The sequence below is a fragment of the Anas platyrhynchos genome, chromosome 7 (genome assembly GCF_047663525.1).
Source record: "Anas platyrhynchos isolate ZD024472 breed Pekin duck chromosome 7, IASCAAS_PekinDuck_T2T, whole genome shotgun sequence".
NCBI classification, from domain to species: domain Eukaryota; kingdom Metazoa; phylum Chordata; class Aves; order Anseriformes; family Anatidae; genus Anas; species Anas platyrhynchos.
In genome coordinates this window covers 10,091,671-10,112,545 of record NC_092593.1, presented here as the reverse complement: position 1 = coordinate 10,112,545, position 20,875 = coordinate 10,091,671, and the positions used below count along the sequence as shown (strand labels likewise).

The window sequence follows — 20,875 nt, the reverse complement described above, 5'->3', positions numbered from 1 at the left end:
CTTTTAGTTGTGTTACACAAAGAAATGTAATTTGCTGTACAATGTACTGATAATTGACAAAAGATGGTACTCATCACTGCATATTCTAAGGTTTAAAAAGTAAGTGAATACCTATTGTATCTCTTCCAGGAGATTTTTCAGATCCAGAAAGGTTAACGAGTACCACACCACCAATGCTAGCAAAAAAGAAGAAATACAAAATGCTGCTTAAAACACAAAAATGTTAAACAAAAAGAACCCATGCACTTCCAACTGAAACTGGATTAATCTTATTTTCTATATGAGCATGGTATTTTGTAAAAAGACTTCTTAATTTGTTTCCTCAATTTATTCATGAAGCAAGGATTTAGAAGCATATCAATATATCATCACAGATATCATAATTGTATTTGTCCTCATACTGCATCAGGGAGTTTTTGATCAAATGTTCCATTCCATTATCTTACCTTAAAATAACAGCTAATAATTTGGAAAGAGTAAATCTATCTCCACTGTTACTGGGAAAGACCGCAGCTAAGATTAAAGTAAAGAGCCCTGCAAGAGAAAATAAGAACAGTTTATACAATCAAGTTTTGCTACTGTTTTGCTCAGAAAGCTGCACTGACATTTTATTCTTTGCATTTTACACACTTGTGTCAACGATGGGATTTTAGCATCCATGCTTTTAAAACAGAACTGTTATAAAACTAAGACATCGTGGTCTCAATCCTCAGATGAACAAATACACACTCAACTCTGAGAAGAGCTGAATTTCTAACAAAACTGCAACAAGCCTAAAAAATCAGTCCAAAATAAATAATTGTGCATTTAAAACTGATTTCATAAAACAAAAGTTACACCTCAAAACATGAACATAATTTGCTGGTTTTAAAGCTCATAGTTGAGCCTTTCAAAAAAACAAATGAAATGTACAATATCTAGGTGGTTTAAGTTCTATACACTCAAACCCCATTTTTTTAAAATGAATAATTGGCAAGATGACTTTACTCTGAATTGCACCTTTTTTTGACAAAAAGTTATACCACCCTTCCTTCAAACATATTCCACTCCCAGCATAGTTATTTAAAATACATACTTTATAGTTACTCACACACACCTTGAAATGCAAAAAGCAAGGGAATCATAAAGAAAGCCTAAAACCTTGCAAGTACATACTGACATTTTTAAATGCATGCATTCAATGGTTTCATTCCCCCAAAACCACAGCTAAAACATTACACGAGCATAATGTAACCAAAAAGAATTTTAAACAGCCTTATAACACAAGTATGATCTTGTAAATAAAACCTACCAGAGGTTGAAGACAAGATATTAACTATAGCAACTTGAGTATCTGATAGGGCTTCTTGGTAAGAGAAATTTGCCAAGAACCACTGGAGGACGAGAAAAATAATTCAGTGATTACATTACATGACAGGCAAGAGTAGAACAAAATTAAAACGACCACATTCAACATGTGTGTGATAGTGAAATAACATACTTCAAAATGTAAGCATAATTGAATAATTCAAATGAAATTATAACAGTTATTCTGTGGTATCTAAAGCTACATTTATCACGTTTTGTAAGTGCTTCAAGATGATTACTACACAAGGGCTGTGAAGAAGTTTCTGGTGATACATGGGACTTTAGTCAGCTTAATCTGCAGTATAAAAAACAAGCATCACATTTAATACCTCAAAAACATTTTGAAAAGATTCATGTCTTTCAATTCCATCATAAATATAAGCAGCAGCAAGTTTGTTTGTTTAAAAAATAAAATTTCTTGATTAATATCTTAAGAAAATTTTAGATATATTCTCAGGGAAGTTACCGCTCTCTTTAGGAAATGAGAAAACTGATTCTAGAGAAAATGAGAAAAATAATTCCTCTTGGAGAGGAATATTTATACTGTCCAATAAATACATATATATTCTGGTAATAGCAGCATCCATGAATGGCATAAAAAGAATGTTTTGAACATAATAACTTTACTCCAGAAAATTTTGCATGTGTGTATATATGGAAATATATTCAGACACATCATTCTAAATAACTTCTAAGAAAAGGTATTTCAACCATCCAAAAAATCATTCACAAGAGACTCATTTTTCTCTTGCTGCTGTAAGCATATTCTTTATGTATACACAGAAAGTTTTATCACTGTTTTCTGGTCCATGCATCAACAGTACTAATTACTGTTTTTTAATGTTTACTTAGTACCACTCGCTGAAGAAAAGATCTGGCAGGTCCACACTACGTGTAACCTTCAGTGAAGCCACTCACGCCTAGAAAAGCTCACTGCTCTGCTCTATACATTTTTACTGTCTCTTAAAAATCCTGCCACCATCAGCTCTCTCCCCAGCACTGAGGCATTATGCAGAGACACCAATGACCAACAGACTCCTAAGAAAAACCTGCAGCCTTCAGTGGAGCTGAAATACAATTAACCATCTTCTCTTCATACTATGAGAGAGCACAATGCCAGATAAGATGGTGCTTTTCCTGTGATGGTCCACAGAAAGAAGCCACAGTAACATTTAACCATTTCATGCAGTCTCAGTGGAGGTAAGACCAACCCGTGTACATGTAGACCCAGATTTTGCTGTATCAAACATGTCCAGTGTTCGACAACAGGGCACAAAAGCATGGTGCATCTTACAACCGACCTTACTGTTAACTACACACCCTAGATCTCTTTTGGTTACCCATCCTTTAAGAAGTTTCACCTTTATGTCTACCATGTCTACCATGAGACAGGTTTTACTAGTTACAGTATTTTTACAAAAAAAAAAAAAGGCAGAAAGAACACAACTTATCTCAATACTGTATTTTTACTATTATTATACAAGCTTTAAATGCATCTATAGTTTTCTGAAAGAATGGAGCACGTACCACAAAGCAAAAGAAAAAGCTAATTTTTGCTACTTGAGTTGCAGTGAGTTTTCCTACAGTTTTTAATATTGATTCCTGCTCCTTAACCGCTGGATATGACATGCGAGATAACTTTGCTTCCAGTGCATGGCTTGATGGGAGTTGTCGAATCTCCATAATATTACTGAACCTTACACGAGGCTTTTTGGGAGCTTAAGGACAAAAAAGAAAAAAAGTTGTACATGATCATTAAACCGTTCCAAAAACCTCAAAAAGCAATAAAAATTATGATTCTAAATAATTCATAAATAATAAAAATTTTTTATCCAAATAGAAGACTTGTCACTGTTTTAATTTCTTACAGTAGTATTTTGCTATTTAGCAGGCTGTTACCAAGACAAAGCACAATTTTTGTTTTAAATCAATACAGTTGTCCATCCATCCACAAAAAAAAAAAAAATCCTAAAAATAGCATCCCTTCTCCCTGTCAGAAAGAAGAAAAAAAAAAAAACAATCCCAGAGGACAATGAATTTTTGGGTACGAATTATTCTGTATTGGCAAATATTACATATAAAACTGACTATTAATCAGATAAAGAAAATTAACCAAAAACTACACACATCTATACCTAACTGCAAGGACAGTGTTCTATTCAGAGGATGACAGTGTCCAGCAGACCTCAAAGTTTAGCAGAAATCATAAGGTCACTTTCTCATTTGAAATTCATCCCCTAACTAAACCAAGTATTAGGACTAGACAGTTTTAGATTTTACTTGAAAGACTATTGTAGTATTATTTTCCTATGGAAAGAAAAACAGTACGTGCTACATAGGAGTACTAACTTGATTTGATATGAAACAATACCTCATTTCCTAAATTTAAGAAAAAAAAAGAAAAAAAAAAAAGGATAAAAGCCTAGCTCAATCACCGTATGATTGGTGCCTGTTGTCACAGGACAGTAGAGCCTACTAAAGTGGTTCTAAACACCTCTCATCTAGAACTTAAAAGAGACTTTCCCCTTTATAAACAGGGACTTTTGCTGAGGATCAGATAACTGGACTCTTGACAGCCAACCCTTCTTTAATTATCTGGGCCAGTTAGGCCCATTTCAGCTACTATCACAAGATAGTGAGGCTTAAATAAAATCAGAATGCACATAGACTGTTAAAATTCTTACTTTGACTGCTTTGCTCCTGCTCTAAAAAGGACAATAGCTTGTTTTTCCAGAGGCTGACTCATTGCTGCTGGTCATACAAGCCCAGAAGGAAAATCACAAGTACTGAACCCAGCTGGTCCCTTGAGATAAACATAGGCTGGATCTGTAGTGACCAAGAAAGGTAAACTGAACGATAGGCCTATGTTTTCTCTACCTGAAAGCAAATATGAGACTGCAATTCATGCAACATGAGATTTAAGGGGAGGGGATGGGGAGGAAAAAAAAAAAAAAAAAAGTCAGTCCTGCAACACGAGAGCACTTATACCAGTAAATGGGAAAAAAAAAAAAAAAAAAAAAAATCAAAGAACTAGCATTTCGGCATTCCAAAGAATCTTTACTCACTTTTCTCTGCATCACTATTATTACTGCCACTTTTTTCAGTTGGCAAATCATGAAACTTTACAGGAACATATAAAGGTTCACTCTGAAATGAATCAGTATACGTAAAATAAAGTTAAGCAGGATATTTAAATTATAAGCAATTGAATTAATTTATTAGAAAATAAATACAAAATAAAAGTTTGGTAAATACTGAGAATAAAGTTTAATTGAATGTTTTTATACAGAGCAGACAGGCTTGTCAAGAATGCTCGTATGTTTTCTGTATTTTACATTAAACATACTGGTAAAACACAGCACGCAAATAACTGCGTGCTTTTGTGTAAATCCTCATGAACACAAAAGTCACCAAGGTCATCCCCCCACAATACAAACCTACTGATTTAAAATTAAAAAGAACTCACAAAAATATCACAGAAGTTTCAGTATATCTATAGCCTCTGTCCAAATGCTAAACTAGAAACATAAAATACAGAATATCCATACAAAATTTCCCAAAAACTGATGAACTAGAACTAAATGTCAAAAAAAAAAAATTGGGAAAAGACCTCCAGTATACAAGACACTTTGCAGGAGTTTTAATTGTTTAAATTATTTCCAATAAGCCAAGAGTTAAGCTGCTTATTTAAATTAAATTAAAAAGCTGTAAGAGTGAAATAAGAAAAAAAAATCTGGTAGCTGCATTTTTATTAGGTTCCTTCCTTAGGACGAGAATTTTTGTGGGTGTTTATATTAACGCAAAATTGTCCAAGCTTAACCATGAATCTTTCTTCTAAGGTCAGATGATCTTTACGCACTAAGCAGACTACCATGATTATTTTTTAAATGTACATAAATTAAGTTGGAAAAAAAATATTGAAGTATACTTCTGGGGAAAAAACAAAACAAAACAAAAAAAACTTCTCCAACTTCTCCTTCAGTAGAAAATATAAATTACGTATCAGTTTGTCAACACTCAATTGTTTTCCCCTACTTTATTAAAGCTTGCACTGTAGTAATGTTCTATGTTTTGGATCCACTTCTGGATGTTGCCTCCAATTTAAGCATGCAGATTAGCCAGCAGTCCATGAGCAACGGGAGCATAAAAAAACAGCATTTGTTGATGATGAAAATCATTGCAAAAATGACATCTGGCTTATCAGCAGAATTATCAGCAATGACTTTTGCTTTAGTAAACTGTAATCGCTTCATTCACTGGATGGAAGAAGGCAGTCCATTTCTCTTCCAAACTGCAATGCAGGATCACAGTACACAAGACACTCAACCAACTGAATGATGCTCTGGTGTGTTGGTCTTGAAGATGTTCCGCTTTACCACTAGCTCTCCACATTTTGCTTTGATAGCTACTGAGCTGAAAAAGGTTTCCTTTTTATGACAAATACTTCTTTCACAAACTACTACAGAAACGTTTAAGTAAATGTTTTATCGAGTTCAGACCCTCTATTTTTCACAATAAGTCACAGCATTATTTGCAGTACTTAAAAAATACTTGAGTTACCAAGCCCCTTTGCCAAAACTATTACATGCAAATAGATATTTTAAAGGCAAGAAGTCAAGATAATGGTGTCATATTACTAAAAGCACTGAGATTTAAAAGTTAAGGAACTTACCAGAGAACTGTTTACAGCATTATCTGTTGTGCAAGCAGCAAAATAACCTTCAGCATCTGCAAACTAGTTAAAAGAACCTTAAATGTAACAATTTATGAAGACAATCCGTGCTTGTTTATTTTGAGAACACGTTTTTTTAATGCCTTTTTCCATATTTCTGTCACAATCCTCCCCCCACAGACACCCTCACCCCAAAACCAAGAGGGCTTAGAAGTTCAGTAAGGAACCCCATTTTGGTAACTCCCTTTACCTCTTGGAGAACCCCACTGAATTCAACTACCCAGGTGTCACTGCAAGATCGGACTGTTGGAAAGCCAAAACCTATGAAGTTCAGTCACTGAGACGTTGCACTAAGTTATTGTGCAGACATTACAATAGTCCTCTTGTTTCTCCACTTTACTGGGGCAAAGTTCATTTGTGTAAAAGCACAGAACTCTGCCTCAGTCTTAACAAGACTTAAGTCAGGATAAGGTCAGCCATCCTTTTTCCTCTTCCTTTCTACATCCTTACAAGCACGGCTACCCAGTTCCCTGACTTGCACCTTCCTGTTCTATCACTCTGGTAATAAATCTACAAAGCCTCTAATGCGGAAGAGGGCTTACAGTAAAGCATCTTTATCTAAACAATCACTGTTGAAATAAAAATGCATAAATATATAATTTTTGTTCAGTGGCAAACACACGGCATTTTAAAGGCACTTACAGTAATTATGCCGTTGAATATCTACTAATTTGTTCAAAAGTCTCTACAAAAAAAAAAATCTTTCTTCTAATTGCACTCTACAGTCCTTTGTGTTGTTCTTTCACAGTATCTAAACATCAAAAGCAACGGTTATTTCCTACGAATTATTAAAACTTACCTTTACAGGGTAAAATAAAAGGAAAATAACAGGATTCCAGGAGCAGTCCCATGATTGCTTAATCTGTCACGTTTTGTGTGTGCCAATCTTACTCATTGCTGCCCAGTTCACATGAGAATTAAGTAGCATCTCTGTCTTTGCCATAGCACTGGTCTGGATCCAGGTGGTCAATATTACCACTACCTTTCACTCTAGGTGAGAGCTGCTCATTCTACTTATCTGCTTAGATTAGTAAACCTGATCAATTTAACTGCTCTGTACAACTAATCACCCTTCAGTGCTTTCATCACATCCTTGTCATTTCTGCCAGTAAAGAACCCGTAAATTCTGTTTATTTCCCAGTTATCTTGTGAAGATTCTAAACAGCATAAGGCCTACCAAAAATATTTCAAGATATCACCCAACTCTAAATGATTTCCATTTGTTTAGCACAATTTTTTTTAAACAAGTTTGGGTTTTGTTTTAACTGCCATGTTAGGTATGACATTAAGCCCAATAACAAAGTATGTTACACCTAAAATATCACTATCAGTGACGCTCAATATATCCATATATATATCCAATATGTTCCTTTCATACAAGCTCTTAGAGACATGTTGATTAACAGCATGTTCTTGGATCACCTTTTTCTGTTATTTTAACGCAAGATTAGTGTAAGGCTAAATGTCTTACTGTTTCCTGAGTCCTGCTGTTCAGCATTCTGAAACACTGGCACAGAACAAGAGCTCTTCCCAACATCTCTCAATTCCTTGGAAAATGCCTCTATTTCTGTCATAATTTTAGACTCTAGCACAAACTGTGCCCGGTTCTAAGATGGGCAACAGAAGGCCATTCATATGCATAAAAGGTTGCCAATATTTACTTTCGGTGAGCATTAACAGCAAAAAAGTCACAATTCTACCACCTTTCCTAAATATGATGGCAAAAAACTCAAAACCTCTTTTAGAAAATCCAAAAATCAACTTCTATGTTCAAATACTAATTTTATTGGTTATAAATGCTGGAGAAGTAAAAGGGAATCAACAATGAGGCAGGTAAGCTCTTCTTGAAAAGAATCATCCTCTGCAACTGCCCAAGGTAAACACGCACATGCTCTGGTTCAGTAGATTTCTTATGATTCCTCACATATTTCACACTGCTTTTTCTTTAATTTTTCTTCCTCACAAGACTGTTACTATTACGATTGCCACATCAGCCTGTGCCATGATTCAGTTTATAACTGCTTTTGTTAAAGCATTATTTAGCAAGTATATTAATTCCACCTTTTTCTATTCCTTATTTTAAATAATTCTGCACAAACTTATATAAACGTTTCAATTCTTGTAAAGTTAAAGTACTTACAAAAGCTGCATGCCTTCCACGAAACCCACGAGTACACTGTTGCCTCCACGGTTTCCAAACAATAAATCCCAAGAGATATAGAACAAACATAGATGTTTTTGCAAACGTACTGAAAAAAGGTTTGTTGTACTTCGTAAAAACATACTGTGGAAAGAAAATAATTGCAGTATCCAAAATTACCAGTTAGGTACGAATTCATAAAAACGAATGAACAGTTTCAGGTATATATGCTCCATGGTAGTTTGGTTTCCAAAGTCATACCATTGCAAATATTGGCACCGATGACCAAAAGATAAGTGGTCCTATCTGTTCTGGAGACATCCTCTCTCAAAGCATCTTAAATGCCATCTTGTAAGACACTATGCCACCAGAGGAAAGCTACTTTTTACGTATCAAGCAACATAGTGTTATATACTATATAACTCAAATAGGACCAAAGATACACTCATCTCTAAACATTTCTTAAACAAAAAAAAACACTTTTATAAGCAATAACATAGTATTCACAAACTAGAGAACGTTATTCTAAGTAGTATTTCAGAATCAGTAGTGTTTACACCAGGTCATTGGAAAAAAGTTACATTAATAATAGCATGTTAAAACATAAACATTTGAAAATAGTTAGTTTCAGAACTGTCACATAACATAATAACTATTCAGAAACATGAATTTAAGAAAAAATTATTACAATTCAATTTTCATTGCTAAAGCTCCACTTCAGGTCCTAAAACTTAAATAGCAGACCAGTTTTAAGATGGTGAATATATGAACTAGATTACAACACACTTGTCTGCAGTTACAGGGCTTAACTCCATGTCCCATGAGTCCTTTAATCCAAGACTTCTAGATGTTCCAAACTAAAATCTACCATTCTAACTAACTTGTAATGCTACAACTTGTTTACTACTTCTCAGGAAAAGTTGAGGTGTTATTTTAATCAATATGGCAATAAACAAAATCAATTCCCAAGTTACCGTACGCGTTTATTAATTTATGTTATTTCATTTTAAAATCGCCAATAATACCTTCTATATTGAAAGCAGGAGTCGCTGAGTTGTGCGTGCTCATAACATTTAATGTATACAGGTTATTTCAGTAATCCAGTAAAGTAACTCACTCCAGTAAAAGTAATTCATTGAAGGAGGACACTGTCTTCCCCATACTGAAAACAATGTCAAACCTTACGCTAGAATGCCTACTGAGTGTGAGTGACCATGTTTCCCCTGGAATTTTCTCTTAAATAGACTTTTATTTTCTTTTAAGGTTCACAGAACAATACTTACAGAAGTGAGTTCCGAGGAGGCAACCCATATCACATCAACAAGGAGAAGAATGACGATTCCTAGAGCCATTCGCCTGCGCTGAGAGGATGAACTGCTCTGGGAGCTCATTCGATTCATGATAAAAACCCACACCATTTGTAACCTGTCCAGTATTAATAAAGAAATAAAACCCAAATTATTACAAACAAGAATGTAAAAACGTACAAAAAAACACGCTGGGTGCAGAGAGGACCAAGTGTTCCATATATGAAACAGACCCAATATACCAGGAAGCAGATGCTTACGCTTGTTAAAAAGACAGATCTTTGACAGATCTGGCGTAAGACTTTCAGAGACAGCAGCAACAAAAATGTCAACCTAGGCTTTTCAAGAATTTATCTACCTTTCCACCACCGAAACAAGCAAAAGTAGGTAAAGCATAAAATGTCTGGAATTTTTATGCTGCGAGTTCTGCAAAATTTCAAACCAATGCATTTCTGTAAATTCAGATACTCTAGGCTTACAGTAGGAATTAGTTTGGCATGTTATGTCAAATACAAGTCAACTAACAGTAGTCAGAAACTTGTTTAAACTTTAGGATTCATCAAACATTTCTGAAGATATGGCAACACTTAATAAATTATGATCCCTCCATGTTTAAAATGTTAAAAAACACCTACTTGTAAGCTTACAAAATCACATCACACATGCACTTGAACTGTTTTAATATATTGTTTTATAACTTTTTTATGTATTGTTTTTATGTGTGTGTGTGTGTGTGTGTGTGTGATAATTCATGAGGTACAGGCATGCACCAATCCCAGTAAAAATTTTCAAACTTACAGTAAGCATATACACAACAGAAAAATTCGCCTGGTTAAGATAAAGCTCAGACATTTTGATTATGATTTTGACTGTGTCCCTGCTACGTTACACATAGGAATAATCACTTACATACACTTCATATGCTGAGACGTCAAAACTACAGCCACAAAGTTTAGGTTTGTCATCTAGTACAGCTTTATCAAAGCCGTACAGACTTGCCAGAAATCACAACATAAAAAGTTCAGATTTTGACAGACACAAGCCTATCAGCCTTTTCATGGACCTTAGAAATCTTTGTCCAAAGTATTGATAGAAAGGTCTCAATTACAGCAATTCTAGTGAATTACCAGGAAAGCCCAGCTCAGTTTAAATATTTTACTCAACTGCCTTTTTTTTTTTTTTTTTTTTTTTTTTTTTTACTGAAAGAGTAGGAGTATACTCCTATTCCTGCTCAACAGAAATTTCTGAAGAGAAAATGGATGCAGGAGATGAGCACTATAGCAGTGCGCAGACCAACCTGCTCTCCTTTTCTCTCAGTAGGCAGAGTACTTCTGTTTTATTCAAATCACAGAGTAAACATGAGAACAGAAATGCTTTTGTTTGGGTTGGCCAAAGAAGTGGTACATCCTGACTTTAGAGGGCTTGACTTTGTACAACTTACATCAAATAAAGTATTAATTTCAGTATTTTCAGTAAACATTAGGAGATCAATAAAGTACATCAAAAAAAATAAAAACAAGACAGAGGAGCTTTTAAAAATCTTGCTTGTGTTGTAACTCAAGTGCTAGTCACGAACATGCCAGACCTACATGCACTCACATTCACTAATGCTAGCAGAAGATTCAGAATTGTGATACAGCTTTACAAGTGCTGACTGTAAGACCCAAACTTAGGAACCTTCAACTTTATGATTAAAATCTTCAAATACAAGCTTAGGTATATAGCAGAGATGGACATCTCATGCCTCTGTCCACTTATAGCAGAGTCTTTCAAATACTTTCTAATGAAACTCTGAGATACACATATGGTAGTTCTATGATTAACATTATCTTATTTTGGGTCTATTTTAAGAAAATGCATTAAGAGTTGATTCACTACAGAACATATAGCATACCTTGCCAATTATCACCATAAAAACCAAGCTCACTATCTATGAAAGAACTCAAGGAACTAAGAAGTAATTCACCTTTATGGAGCAAATCCTGACTCTTCCAATAAAGAGAGGTGAACTGCTTTGCTAATGAAGTTATTTGACTTTAAACTACACTACACTTTGTTTTTTTCCACATGTCAACATATCCTCACTCACTGCCTTTTCATTACTTGAACATTTTTGTATGAAGGAGACAGTGCCACAATATCTTCAGCAAGGAAGCTACAGCATTTTTCTTTCAGACTTGCCTATTCTTCAGATTAATTACTTATATGTTTACATGTGCACAAGTGCTTTTCAGACCACTACACTGTTTCCCACCTTTGTTTGCTCCATGACTCTCCTTTGCTATATACTCTCTGACACATTTAAATCTAGACACTTTTTCTTTCTCCATTTCTCAAAGGGCTTCTTTCCAAAGAAAAAAAAAATCATAATAGATCCTGAAGTATAATTACACCACTAGTTCTATGCTCATATATTCCATGTGTGGGCACTACTTCTGGATAATTATTCTGCTTTTCTGATAAAATGGTGGGACTGACAAAAGAAAGCAAGGTCTGTAAGTGGATAGGAGCAACGTTATGAAAGACTCAGCAAGAAACTGCAGTTTTTATGCAATACAGAATAAAGAAGAAAACGTTTGTTTCCAAAGAGAAAATAAATAGGTATATTATTTTAAGCCCAAGTAACTGAACAGAAACATTTTGGTGCCTGAAAGCTTGTGAGTTTTTTGAGTTGTTAAGAATTAGTTTCATAGATATTATGTACTAAGCTCTACCAACTTTGCCTCCATTTTATTATGATTAATAGCCTACAAGGCATTGTATTACATTTTATTATATGTAGCCTACAGATCACCCACGTTTTCATAACATGCAGCCAAAATGGAAGCTGAGCATAAAGAAGTTCCAAAGGAGCTAGAAGAAAAGTCTCATTCCTTGTCAGGCTACCAGGTGACAAAGTAACAGTGGTAAGCTATAGCAGAAGAGGAAACTACTCCAGCCTTTCACCACTTACGTGCTGTGGGTAGGAAGGGCATAGGTAGCTGGAAACAGGAAGGAACAGCAGTTGCCTAGCGGATTTGAAATCTCTACATGACATGCTTACACAACTAGCTCTTCTGTTTGCACCACAAACTGTGTCAAAGCATACAGCACATATAATCTGTGCAGAGACTGTGTGCATTCTGTAGCTGCTGAACACTGTATCCAACCTGGCTGCGTGAGGCTCCTGCAAATTCCTCGCATTAGGATCCCTCAGTGGGAGTGAAGTAAAGGACAATAAAATTCCTTGTACTCTGCAGATTAGAGGTTATATATGAAGCTATTCAGAGTGTAACTACGTGTTACACCATTTCTTTTCTACCTACATGTAGATTTTAAAATTCAAATTAAAAAGCACATATTTACACCTCAAAAATGAGGGGTTTAGTATGTTACAGCAATAGCAGCTACTGCCTCTACTGCCTGCTCATCTGATTTGCAGAGTATCTGTTTAACATTTTTGTGTGCCTAATAAATCACTCTTTGCATCATTCTCCCATAATGAGAAAAAAATGCTTAACAAGAAGAGGTGACTACCAACTCGTGATCATATAGCAAGATGCATCTTCAAGCTAGCAGATGACTAAAAAATGGTTAAGTGACAGTACTAACGTGTCTATAACATGTTTTTTTAATTTGCATTTCTCTCATTAGGACAATGTCCTTTTTAGTACCTGATTTTTCATACCTCACCCACAATTTACCAAAAGAACAGCAGAACCCTACTGAGAGTTACATAAAATGTTTTAGGATTGAATTAAGACCTGTAAAACTTCATGCAGAATGCAAAGACAGGTAGAAACAAGTATTTGGGGAATTTTTAGACAGCCACATTATCCAACTTATTGACAAATCACTGGTATTTCCAAACTTGCAATGAAATAACAATTCCACACATTCTTTTATATTTGGCTTCTGCACATTGACAGCAATAAACTCTGATAAAAAAAGAAAGCAGAAAGAATAAGCTTTATTTTTTTGCATACATACCTTCCACAATAAGTGTAAAAAACAAACAAAAAATGCTAACAAACTTCACATATCACGTCACAGTGAAGATAGTCTCCTAAAAAGAAAGACAAAATTTTGAAAAATGTTGTGGGTGTATATTAGACAGTTAGCTTCACAAAGTATTTTCTAAAATTGCAAGTTCAACATGCATCTACTGCAGCTCAAGTCCTAGATGTTAGAGATATACAAATATAGAACCTCAACAATTGGTTCCCATAAAAAATGCTGGGAGGACAACGCTGAATTGCTTGAAAACAGGATCATTTACTATCTTTATTTCAAAAAACACTGTCCCTTCCTTATTAACTGAATGCAAGAGGCTCACATGCGAAGGTGACAACATTTAGTTCTAATTTTATAAGCAATGCAGTGAAAGATCCTATTTCTCAAGCCTACGTTCCTAAGCAAAAATTGAAGTGTTAGAATTAGGAAAGCAGTGAAAGAGCATATAGGCTTTTCAGCCTTTAAAAAATCTAGACAGATGGTACACTTCCACATTATTTCTGGTGTAAGTGCATCATCTTTCCTTGATTTGATTCAGTATTATTATTATTTAACACACTTTTTTTTAATTGCTGTATAGAAAAGAAACATAATATATTAGGGACTGAGGAAAAGTGCTATACTATACAAACCAGGAGCCCATCTAATATCTAACCATGTGCAAATCCAGACATTAGCAAATATATGATGCACAACAAAAGAATGCACAACCAAACTGGAACTGACAAACAAGAATAATAAAGCTGTTTTATTGCTTGAAAGTGCAGGAAGGTTTTTTCTTATTTATGGAAATATCTAACAATTTTACATGTTGCTAATCACTATTTAGGGATGCCCTGTATCATATACCCTATATGCATGTACACCCCACATTAATGAGTCACAAATAAGTGTGTATAAGAAGAGGTAGCAGTAAGGGCAGCACTAAATGTTTAGCTGAAATTTTGCCTTTGACTGCCTCTGAAGTTTGCCTGAAAGTTTATTAACTTTTACCTCCTACAAGAGTTTAACTGATGCTTCTCATTTATTTTAAAATAGATTAAGAGGGAGACTATAAAAATAGACCACATAAGTTTATAATTCAGCCCCCACTAAACTCATCAAGATTTAAACACTGCTTAGCATCCAGCAAATTCAATCCCTTCACCACACAGTTTACTGAATGACTAAAACCAGTCAAAACAGTTTTGAAGATGTACTTTGAAGACACAGGCATGTGCTTATCCATGTCATATACCACAAACACAATGTACACACTGTACATTCTGATGCCTGTCTAGTTCAGTGCCCTCACATGCAAACAGCTGCCGGTCATATTTTCCTTATGCTATCAATGTAACTGGAGATTACAATCAGCATCTCAGATAATCAGGACCTAAACCGGAAAGTATTTATCCATACAAAGTTCAAGCTGTTTGTTCAGGCCTATTTATGTCTCAAAAGAAGTAATTGTATATAACATTAACAGAAATAAACAAAAAGAAACAAGAAGTTGCTTAAAAAATCTTTTCTCCATGCACACTACATGAAATATTACTAAGCTAAAAGATACCATACAGTTGCTTATTTTCCATCCCTACTTAATCCACATTAGCTATACTCAAGTAACCACATTCAGGATTTACACCCAAACTTAGTTATCATGCAAGAACTGTATGTTACCCCCTATCAGCCCTCGAGATGTGCTGTGGGCTGTAGACCCAGTGGGGCTGGTCACACAGAACTCCTTATTAGCAAGAATACATTCATTTCAGAATAATAGTTTAGCACATTAATATTACATCTGAGACCTAAACTGAGAACCATGCAAAAGAAGGGTCCTTCTCTTGAAAAAGATGGCTTCCCCATTATAAAACACTTAATTCATGAAGCGCATAAACCTATGATAAATTTAAGCTATCAGAAGACACATGGGATGAAATAGAAATGATGGTTTAGAAGTAAATACAATATTACACCCTATTAAATCTAGTCTATGTTTGCCTTCTGTTTGTGTTATAGGAAAATATCATTTCCACGCGATATAATTTTAAAAGATGCTGGTTCAAATGAGACATTTGAGGGAATATTCATTTAAAATGCATTTCTTAATATCATTATAATTTTCAGCAAACAGCATGGCTATCGTTTTAAGTCTTTTAAATTTTATTTACCATTTCAATAGTGTTAGAGTTGGGGTTGTCATCTTGTAGAACCATTTTTCAGCCAGTTACATGAAGGTCTTCTGCAGAAGGAAAAAGAAAGTACTTAACATTCCTTGTCACGTCACTGTATTTTGTTTCTTACCATAACGTATCCTAGATCACTTGAATCACCACCACTTTAGTTTATGATGCTCAAAAAAATATATATTTAAAAATGGTCTCTCAACATAATCCACAACGTGTGTACACAACAGGCCTGTCCAACTCTTACTACACTGAAATGGAAGAAGAGACTTCTGAGGACAGCACGTATAACTCCACTACTGATATTTAATGTGCAAACTTGTTTCTGTAGCACTAAATATTTCCTTGGGAACACTATCATGTTTTTTCCACATTAAGAGTTCAATCCTAAAAAGGAAAACTACATGAAGTTCACAAAATACGAAATCACTCTTGATTTACTGATGATTAGGGAAGAGGTCATTACAAGTAAAATAAATGACAAAATCACTGCAGCACAAGATTATTGCCCCAAGCTGTTTTACAAAGAAAACAAAACCTCTGAAGAAGTACTTGATAGCAAGAATAACAAGAAACCCAGAAGAGAATCTCAGTCACAAGCTATGGTGTGGGCAAGTCAACTTGAAATTCTTCCTTGTATTTACTCAAGATTATTTCACATACAATATAAGAGACAACATACCAAGATAGGGCTTGCACGCAGAAGAAATAGTTTTAGTTTTTCCAGTTATACTGGCTGCTCCAATCATACAAGTTCTGGGATACAACCCCCCTCCTTGAATATGTACTGTCACCGTCAGGTGATTCTCACTTTGTGTTTGATTACTTTCAAGATAAGACAAACAGAGACACTGCTTTGACTAATCAGGAGAAAAAAAGTAAGCTGTCTGACATTCCCTCCTTCTACATTTGGAAATATACACTAAAGCAATGTTCAACTAACATGACTTCGACCTCTGCTGAGAGGTATCACTGAACGATAGTAAAAGCAAAAATCATCAAAAGAGATGGAAAGGTGAGACTTATGCAACATGCCAATCACACTCTCGTAAAGCCTGGTAATCTTCACTCAGGGCAAGTTTCCTGCAGAATATAATGAAGCAAAGGACTGAAAAAAAAGGAAACTGAACCAAGTTTTTCATGCCAGTATTGGGTGCTAAAGGTAAAGATCACCATTCTTAGCTAAATGAAAAGTTAAACAAGCCCAAGATAGGCACAGAAAACACATCCAGTTCACTACCAAAAAATAAAAAAAATAAAAAAAAAAAAAAAAGAAAAAAAGAGAGAGAGAAAGAGTTTAATTTCACATAAAGAGATACTTTGGGAATCTGCTAGTGGACCATACTGGGAAATGTAAGTAATATTTCAAACTGTTATGGTACAGCTCGATCCTGGTACCTAAGGTATTATGTTAACACTTCAAAATGTTTCCTAATTCTGTACTTACTATTTCTATGCATGCAAACTACGCTTATGCAAAGTTTTTTCATGAATTTTGAATGCAGAATACTGATCTATTGCCCAGGTAGCAGTGTCTATCAGCTGTTAGGGCACCTAACCAGAGCTCCAGGTCCAGTCCGCCAGCATCCCAGCAGGGCTGCTGGCTGTGGGACACAAGCAGCTGGCACCACGGGAATTACAGAGTAGCTTCAGGTTGGCAGTGAAAGCTGACAAGAGAAACTGACATCGCCTCGCTTCTTCCTTTCCTTCCAATAAAAACAGATGAGGAAAATAATGTCAAGCTGCCAAAGCTCTTTAAACGTTATCGTGTGCAGAGCAGCGCACATCTGTTAAACACCTGCAGTCACACATTTAATACCAGCGCAGAATTGCAAGTGACATCTCCTTCATAGGTTACCCGTGTCATCCTGCCAGATCTAAACATATCGCACGTTGTCACGGGATAAACAGCCGCAGACCTTTGATAAGAACAAGCCGGGCAGCCTCCAGAACCGCACGTCGCCACCACCTGAAAGCCGAGCCTTGCAGGCAAGCGGGGAAAACCACCGAGGCCAGGCAGCGGCGTGCACGGCCCGGCCGGGGGCTTCTCCTCCCTGCCTGGGGCTCACGGCGGAGGCAGGACGGGCTCCTCCCGCCCTCCCAACGCCAACACCGGCAGCGGGGGCCGGGCCGGGCCGAGCAGGGGCCGCACGACCCGGGGAGGGAGGCGGCCCTACAGCCCGACGAGGGTGTGGGGCTTCTCCCGCAGGACCCCGGGGCGAGGAACGGCGGCTCCCGGCCGCGCACCGCCCGCTCGGCCCCCTCGGCTCGGGCACGGGGCGGGCGAGGCCTCCGGCCCGCGGCACCCCCCCGGCGGCAGGGCCGAGCGGGCGGGGGGGCTCCGCTGCCCGCCTCCCCTCCCCACCCACCGCCCGCAGCCGCTCGGGGGGTTTGGCCGCAGCCCCCTGCCCGCCTCGGCGGAGGTACCTGAGCGCCGCCGGGGGGGCCCGCAGCTACGACCGGCGGCGGCGGCGCCGCCCGCTGCCCTCCCCCTGCCCTCCCTCTCAAGATGGAGGCGCGGAGCGAGCCCAGCCCCGAGCACGGCAGCGACCGCCCCGTCCCGCCCCATCGAGCCGCCCGGGCTCATCGAGCCTCAGCTTCGTCCAGCCTCTCAGCCCCGTCCAGCCTCCCGGTCCCATCGAGCCTCCCGGCCCCGTCCAGCCGCCCGCCAGCCCTGTCCAGGCGCCCCTCAGCCCGAAATGGCGGCGCTGGGGCTCCCCGAAGCCCGCAGGGGTTTGTCCCCTCTGTGTACAGCCCCCTGCGGGTCTTTTCTCCCCGCTGCCACCCCGGGGCTGCGTTAGGCCTCCAGGAGACGTCTGGAGGAGGAAGGGCTGCGAGGTGCTCAGCAGAGCCCTGCCTCGCCGCCTGTGGTAGCTGCGTTGGCACGCTAAATATTGATAAATAAACGGCTTTGAAACCTTGCCGTTTCACTACAGCCAGATTTCTTGGGCTTGGAAAAAGGGGTGGTAAAACGGGGCTTTGGGTTGTTTCTTCAGAGGCATCGGTCACCCCCCTGCGGCTGGGAAGCGCCGTGCCAGGCTGTGCAGAGCAGGGCGGCTGCGGGCTTCAAAACCACAGCCCGCTCCCAGAACAAAAATGGGACAGAACAGCCTGGATGGAAAAGGATTTCCTTCGGCTAGAAGTCATCGTCCAGCATTTGTGCGGTCTCTTCCAAGCAGTGAGATACCGGAGGGTGATAGGCAGGTCAAAACCAAAGCGACGCACGGAGGGACAGCACAAGCTAAAGAACTAGATTGGAGAAGTGGGAGGGAGCTTGAAACTGGTACGTCAAAAAAGAGGAAAGAAAGAAAGAAAAAAAAAAAAAAAAAAGAAAAAAAAAAACAGTGAGCGAGGCCCTTGAGAAATGTCCTGAAATACACTGAGGTGACAGAAGCTTTGTTTCATGAAGACAGCGATCTTTACAGCCTGCGATACAAAATCTCAGAGGACCAGGAAGCAACGACAACTAATTAAATTCTCAAAATAGATGGCTACTTCGCAATCAACGCAGTTTGAACAGAATAAAAAAGTGAAACTGCCTAGACAAACTGTTACCTTATGTTTGAGATGCATAAGGTGTTGATGATACAAAGAAAAGCTGCTTCTTAAGAGAAAAAGAACTAAGAAATTTTAGTCCTAATTAAACTTTTTTATTTTTCTTTTAGTGACCCCTTCATTTCTTAATATATCTGTAGTTTTATTTGCTTGTGGTAGCACTAAGAGACATCCAACAAGCTTGATGCCACATAAAACTGTTAGGAGTAGTATGATAAACAACACTTGCCTTGAAGCATTTATAGCCTAAACAATACAGGAAACACAGTGAATTATGCTTTTGGTTTAAACTTTTTATTAAAAAAAATATTCTGAGTATATACTATAAATGATACTGTATTGATATGTTGTGTTTCAGTGCTTACTGTCTTCTGCCTTCAAGCAAAAAATATACAGAGTGGTGCTTTTATTAACAAATATTAACTTCACAACTTTCAAAAAAGATTATAGATAAAATGAATTAGTTAAAGCTGCAGAAAAAAAAAAAAGTCTTCTAGAAATAGTGCTTTCTGTGGAATTTGGAGGAGCTGAAAATAATATAAAATGTAATTATGAAAGTGTGTACGCATCTCACAGCATTTAATTTTATTTTGATCTTCCACATCCTTCCTCTAAGTATTTATACTGCAACTTGGTAAACTTCCATGGCTTATCCAAGGTCACTTAGTTAATATGTGGCAAACCCTGAGAAGACAGCCAAAAAGTTATGACTACAGCACTGACAGAGAGACTACACATAACAGCTTTTTATACCTAATGGTGCTTTTACTAAAAAAGAATCTGAATTTTTTATGCACAACCTATTAAAATGAACTGATTGTTCTTTAATTTACTAAAATCAAGCTGCATATGTTGACGTGAACAGAGAGAGCACCCACAGCAACACAAAAGGTACAGGTTCCCAATGTTTTCTGTCCTACCTGATCATGCAGTGGAAGAAAAACTGAAAAAGGTGACCTCACCTTTGAAGGCCTAGCATAATAAAGCTCAGCTCAGTTTGTTGTACCTGGAAAGCGGAGGGACTGGTGCAAGGGATGGCAAAATATCTGGAGATGCACCAATTTTATGTATTTTCTTCTCAGTCTCTTAGTGGAAACGAAGGATACGAAATCCCAACTGTGAATTGAGACTGTCTTTCTGATTGTAGCTTCATATGTCCTCCCTTGTATGCAAGTTTTCTTCTTTATGAGGCTATGGAGTTCGCAACTCAGGGCAGCAACACAGCTAAATCCAAGCTGGTATTGTTTTGGTTTTAAACATTTTGACCGAGGCAGGCAAACTGCAGATCTTAAGGTGGAGTGCCAGACATTTCTTCATCACATGATGACGCACTTAGGCTGTGGTTCTTGAGGCATTTGAATAAAAATGGGTCAACATTGTAAGAAACCCACAGGCCTGCATTTTTTACACTTAGAAATATCACAGGACTCATATTTTTAGCTCTTGACTAAGTAATTTGCTTCCTATTGTACAAGTACACATGATGATCTTGTGTCTTCTCCGAACGAAACTATGATTTCCCCTTTTTTACTGTTTCTTTTAGAGTTAGTTTGAGTAATCCCATGTAATATAACTCTAAGTATATTGCCAGTATACACATATTGCATATTTATTTCTGTTGTGGTGAATATTT

The 20,875-nt window shown here is 37.4% G+C and overlaps 1 protein-coding gene across 3 annotated transcripts in view; it reads right to left on the bottom strand.

Moving 5' to 3' along the window:
* The window catches only part of SLC35F5 (solute carrier family 35 member F5), a 37,758-nt gene extending 17,284 nt beyond the window's left edge, over positions 1-20,474 (bottom strand). Inside the window, exons 1-11 of one of the 3 annotated variants that reach the window (XM_072040692.1) lie at positions 20,249-20,474; positions 15,673-15,743; positions 13,496-13,571; positions 9,503-9,644; positions 8,220-8,363; positions 6,020-6,082; positions 4,413-4,494; positions 2,875-3,065; positions 1,292-1,373; positions 447-534; positions 112-176 (exon numbers count right to left, since the gene is read on the bottom strand). In XM_072040692.1, the coding sequence (XP_071896793.1) occupies positions 112-176; positions 447-534; positions 1,292-1,373; positions 2,875-3,065; positions 4,413-4,494; positions 6,020-6,082; positions 8,220-8,363; positions 9,503-9,637 (850 nt within the window). In that variant the 5' untranslated portion in view covers positions 9,638-9,644; positions 13,496-13,571; positions 15,673-15,743; positions 20,249-20,474. Of the gene's footprint in view, positions 1-111; positions 177-446; positions 535-1,291; positions 1,374-2,874; positions 3,066-4,412; positions 4,495-6,019; positions 6,083-8,219; positions 8,364-9,502; positions 9,645-13,495; positions 13,572-15,672; positions 15,744-17,606; positions 17,684-18,114; positions 18,245-20,248 lie in introns of those variants that run through there. The other 2 variants (XM_038181964.2, XM_038181965.2) reach the window with 2 other exon arrangements.
* Positions 20,475-20,875: the final 401 nt, after the last annotated feature.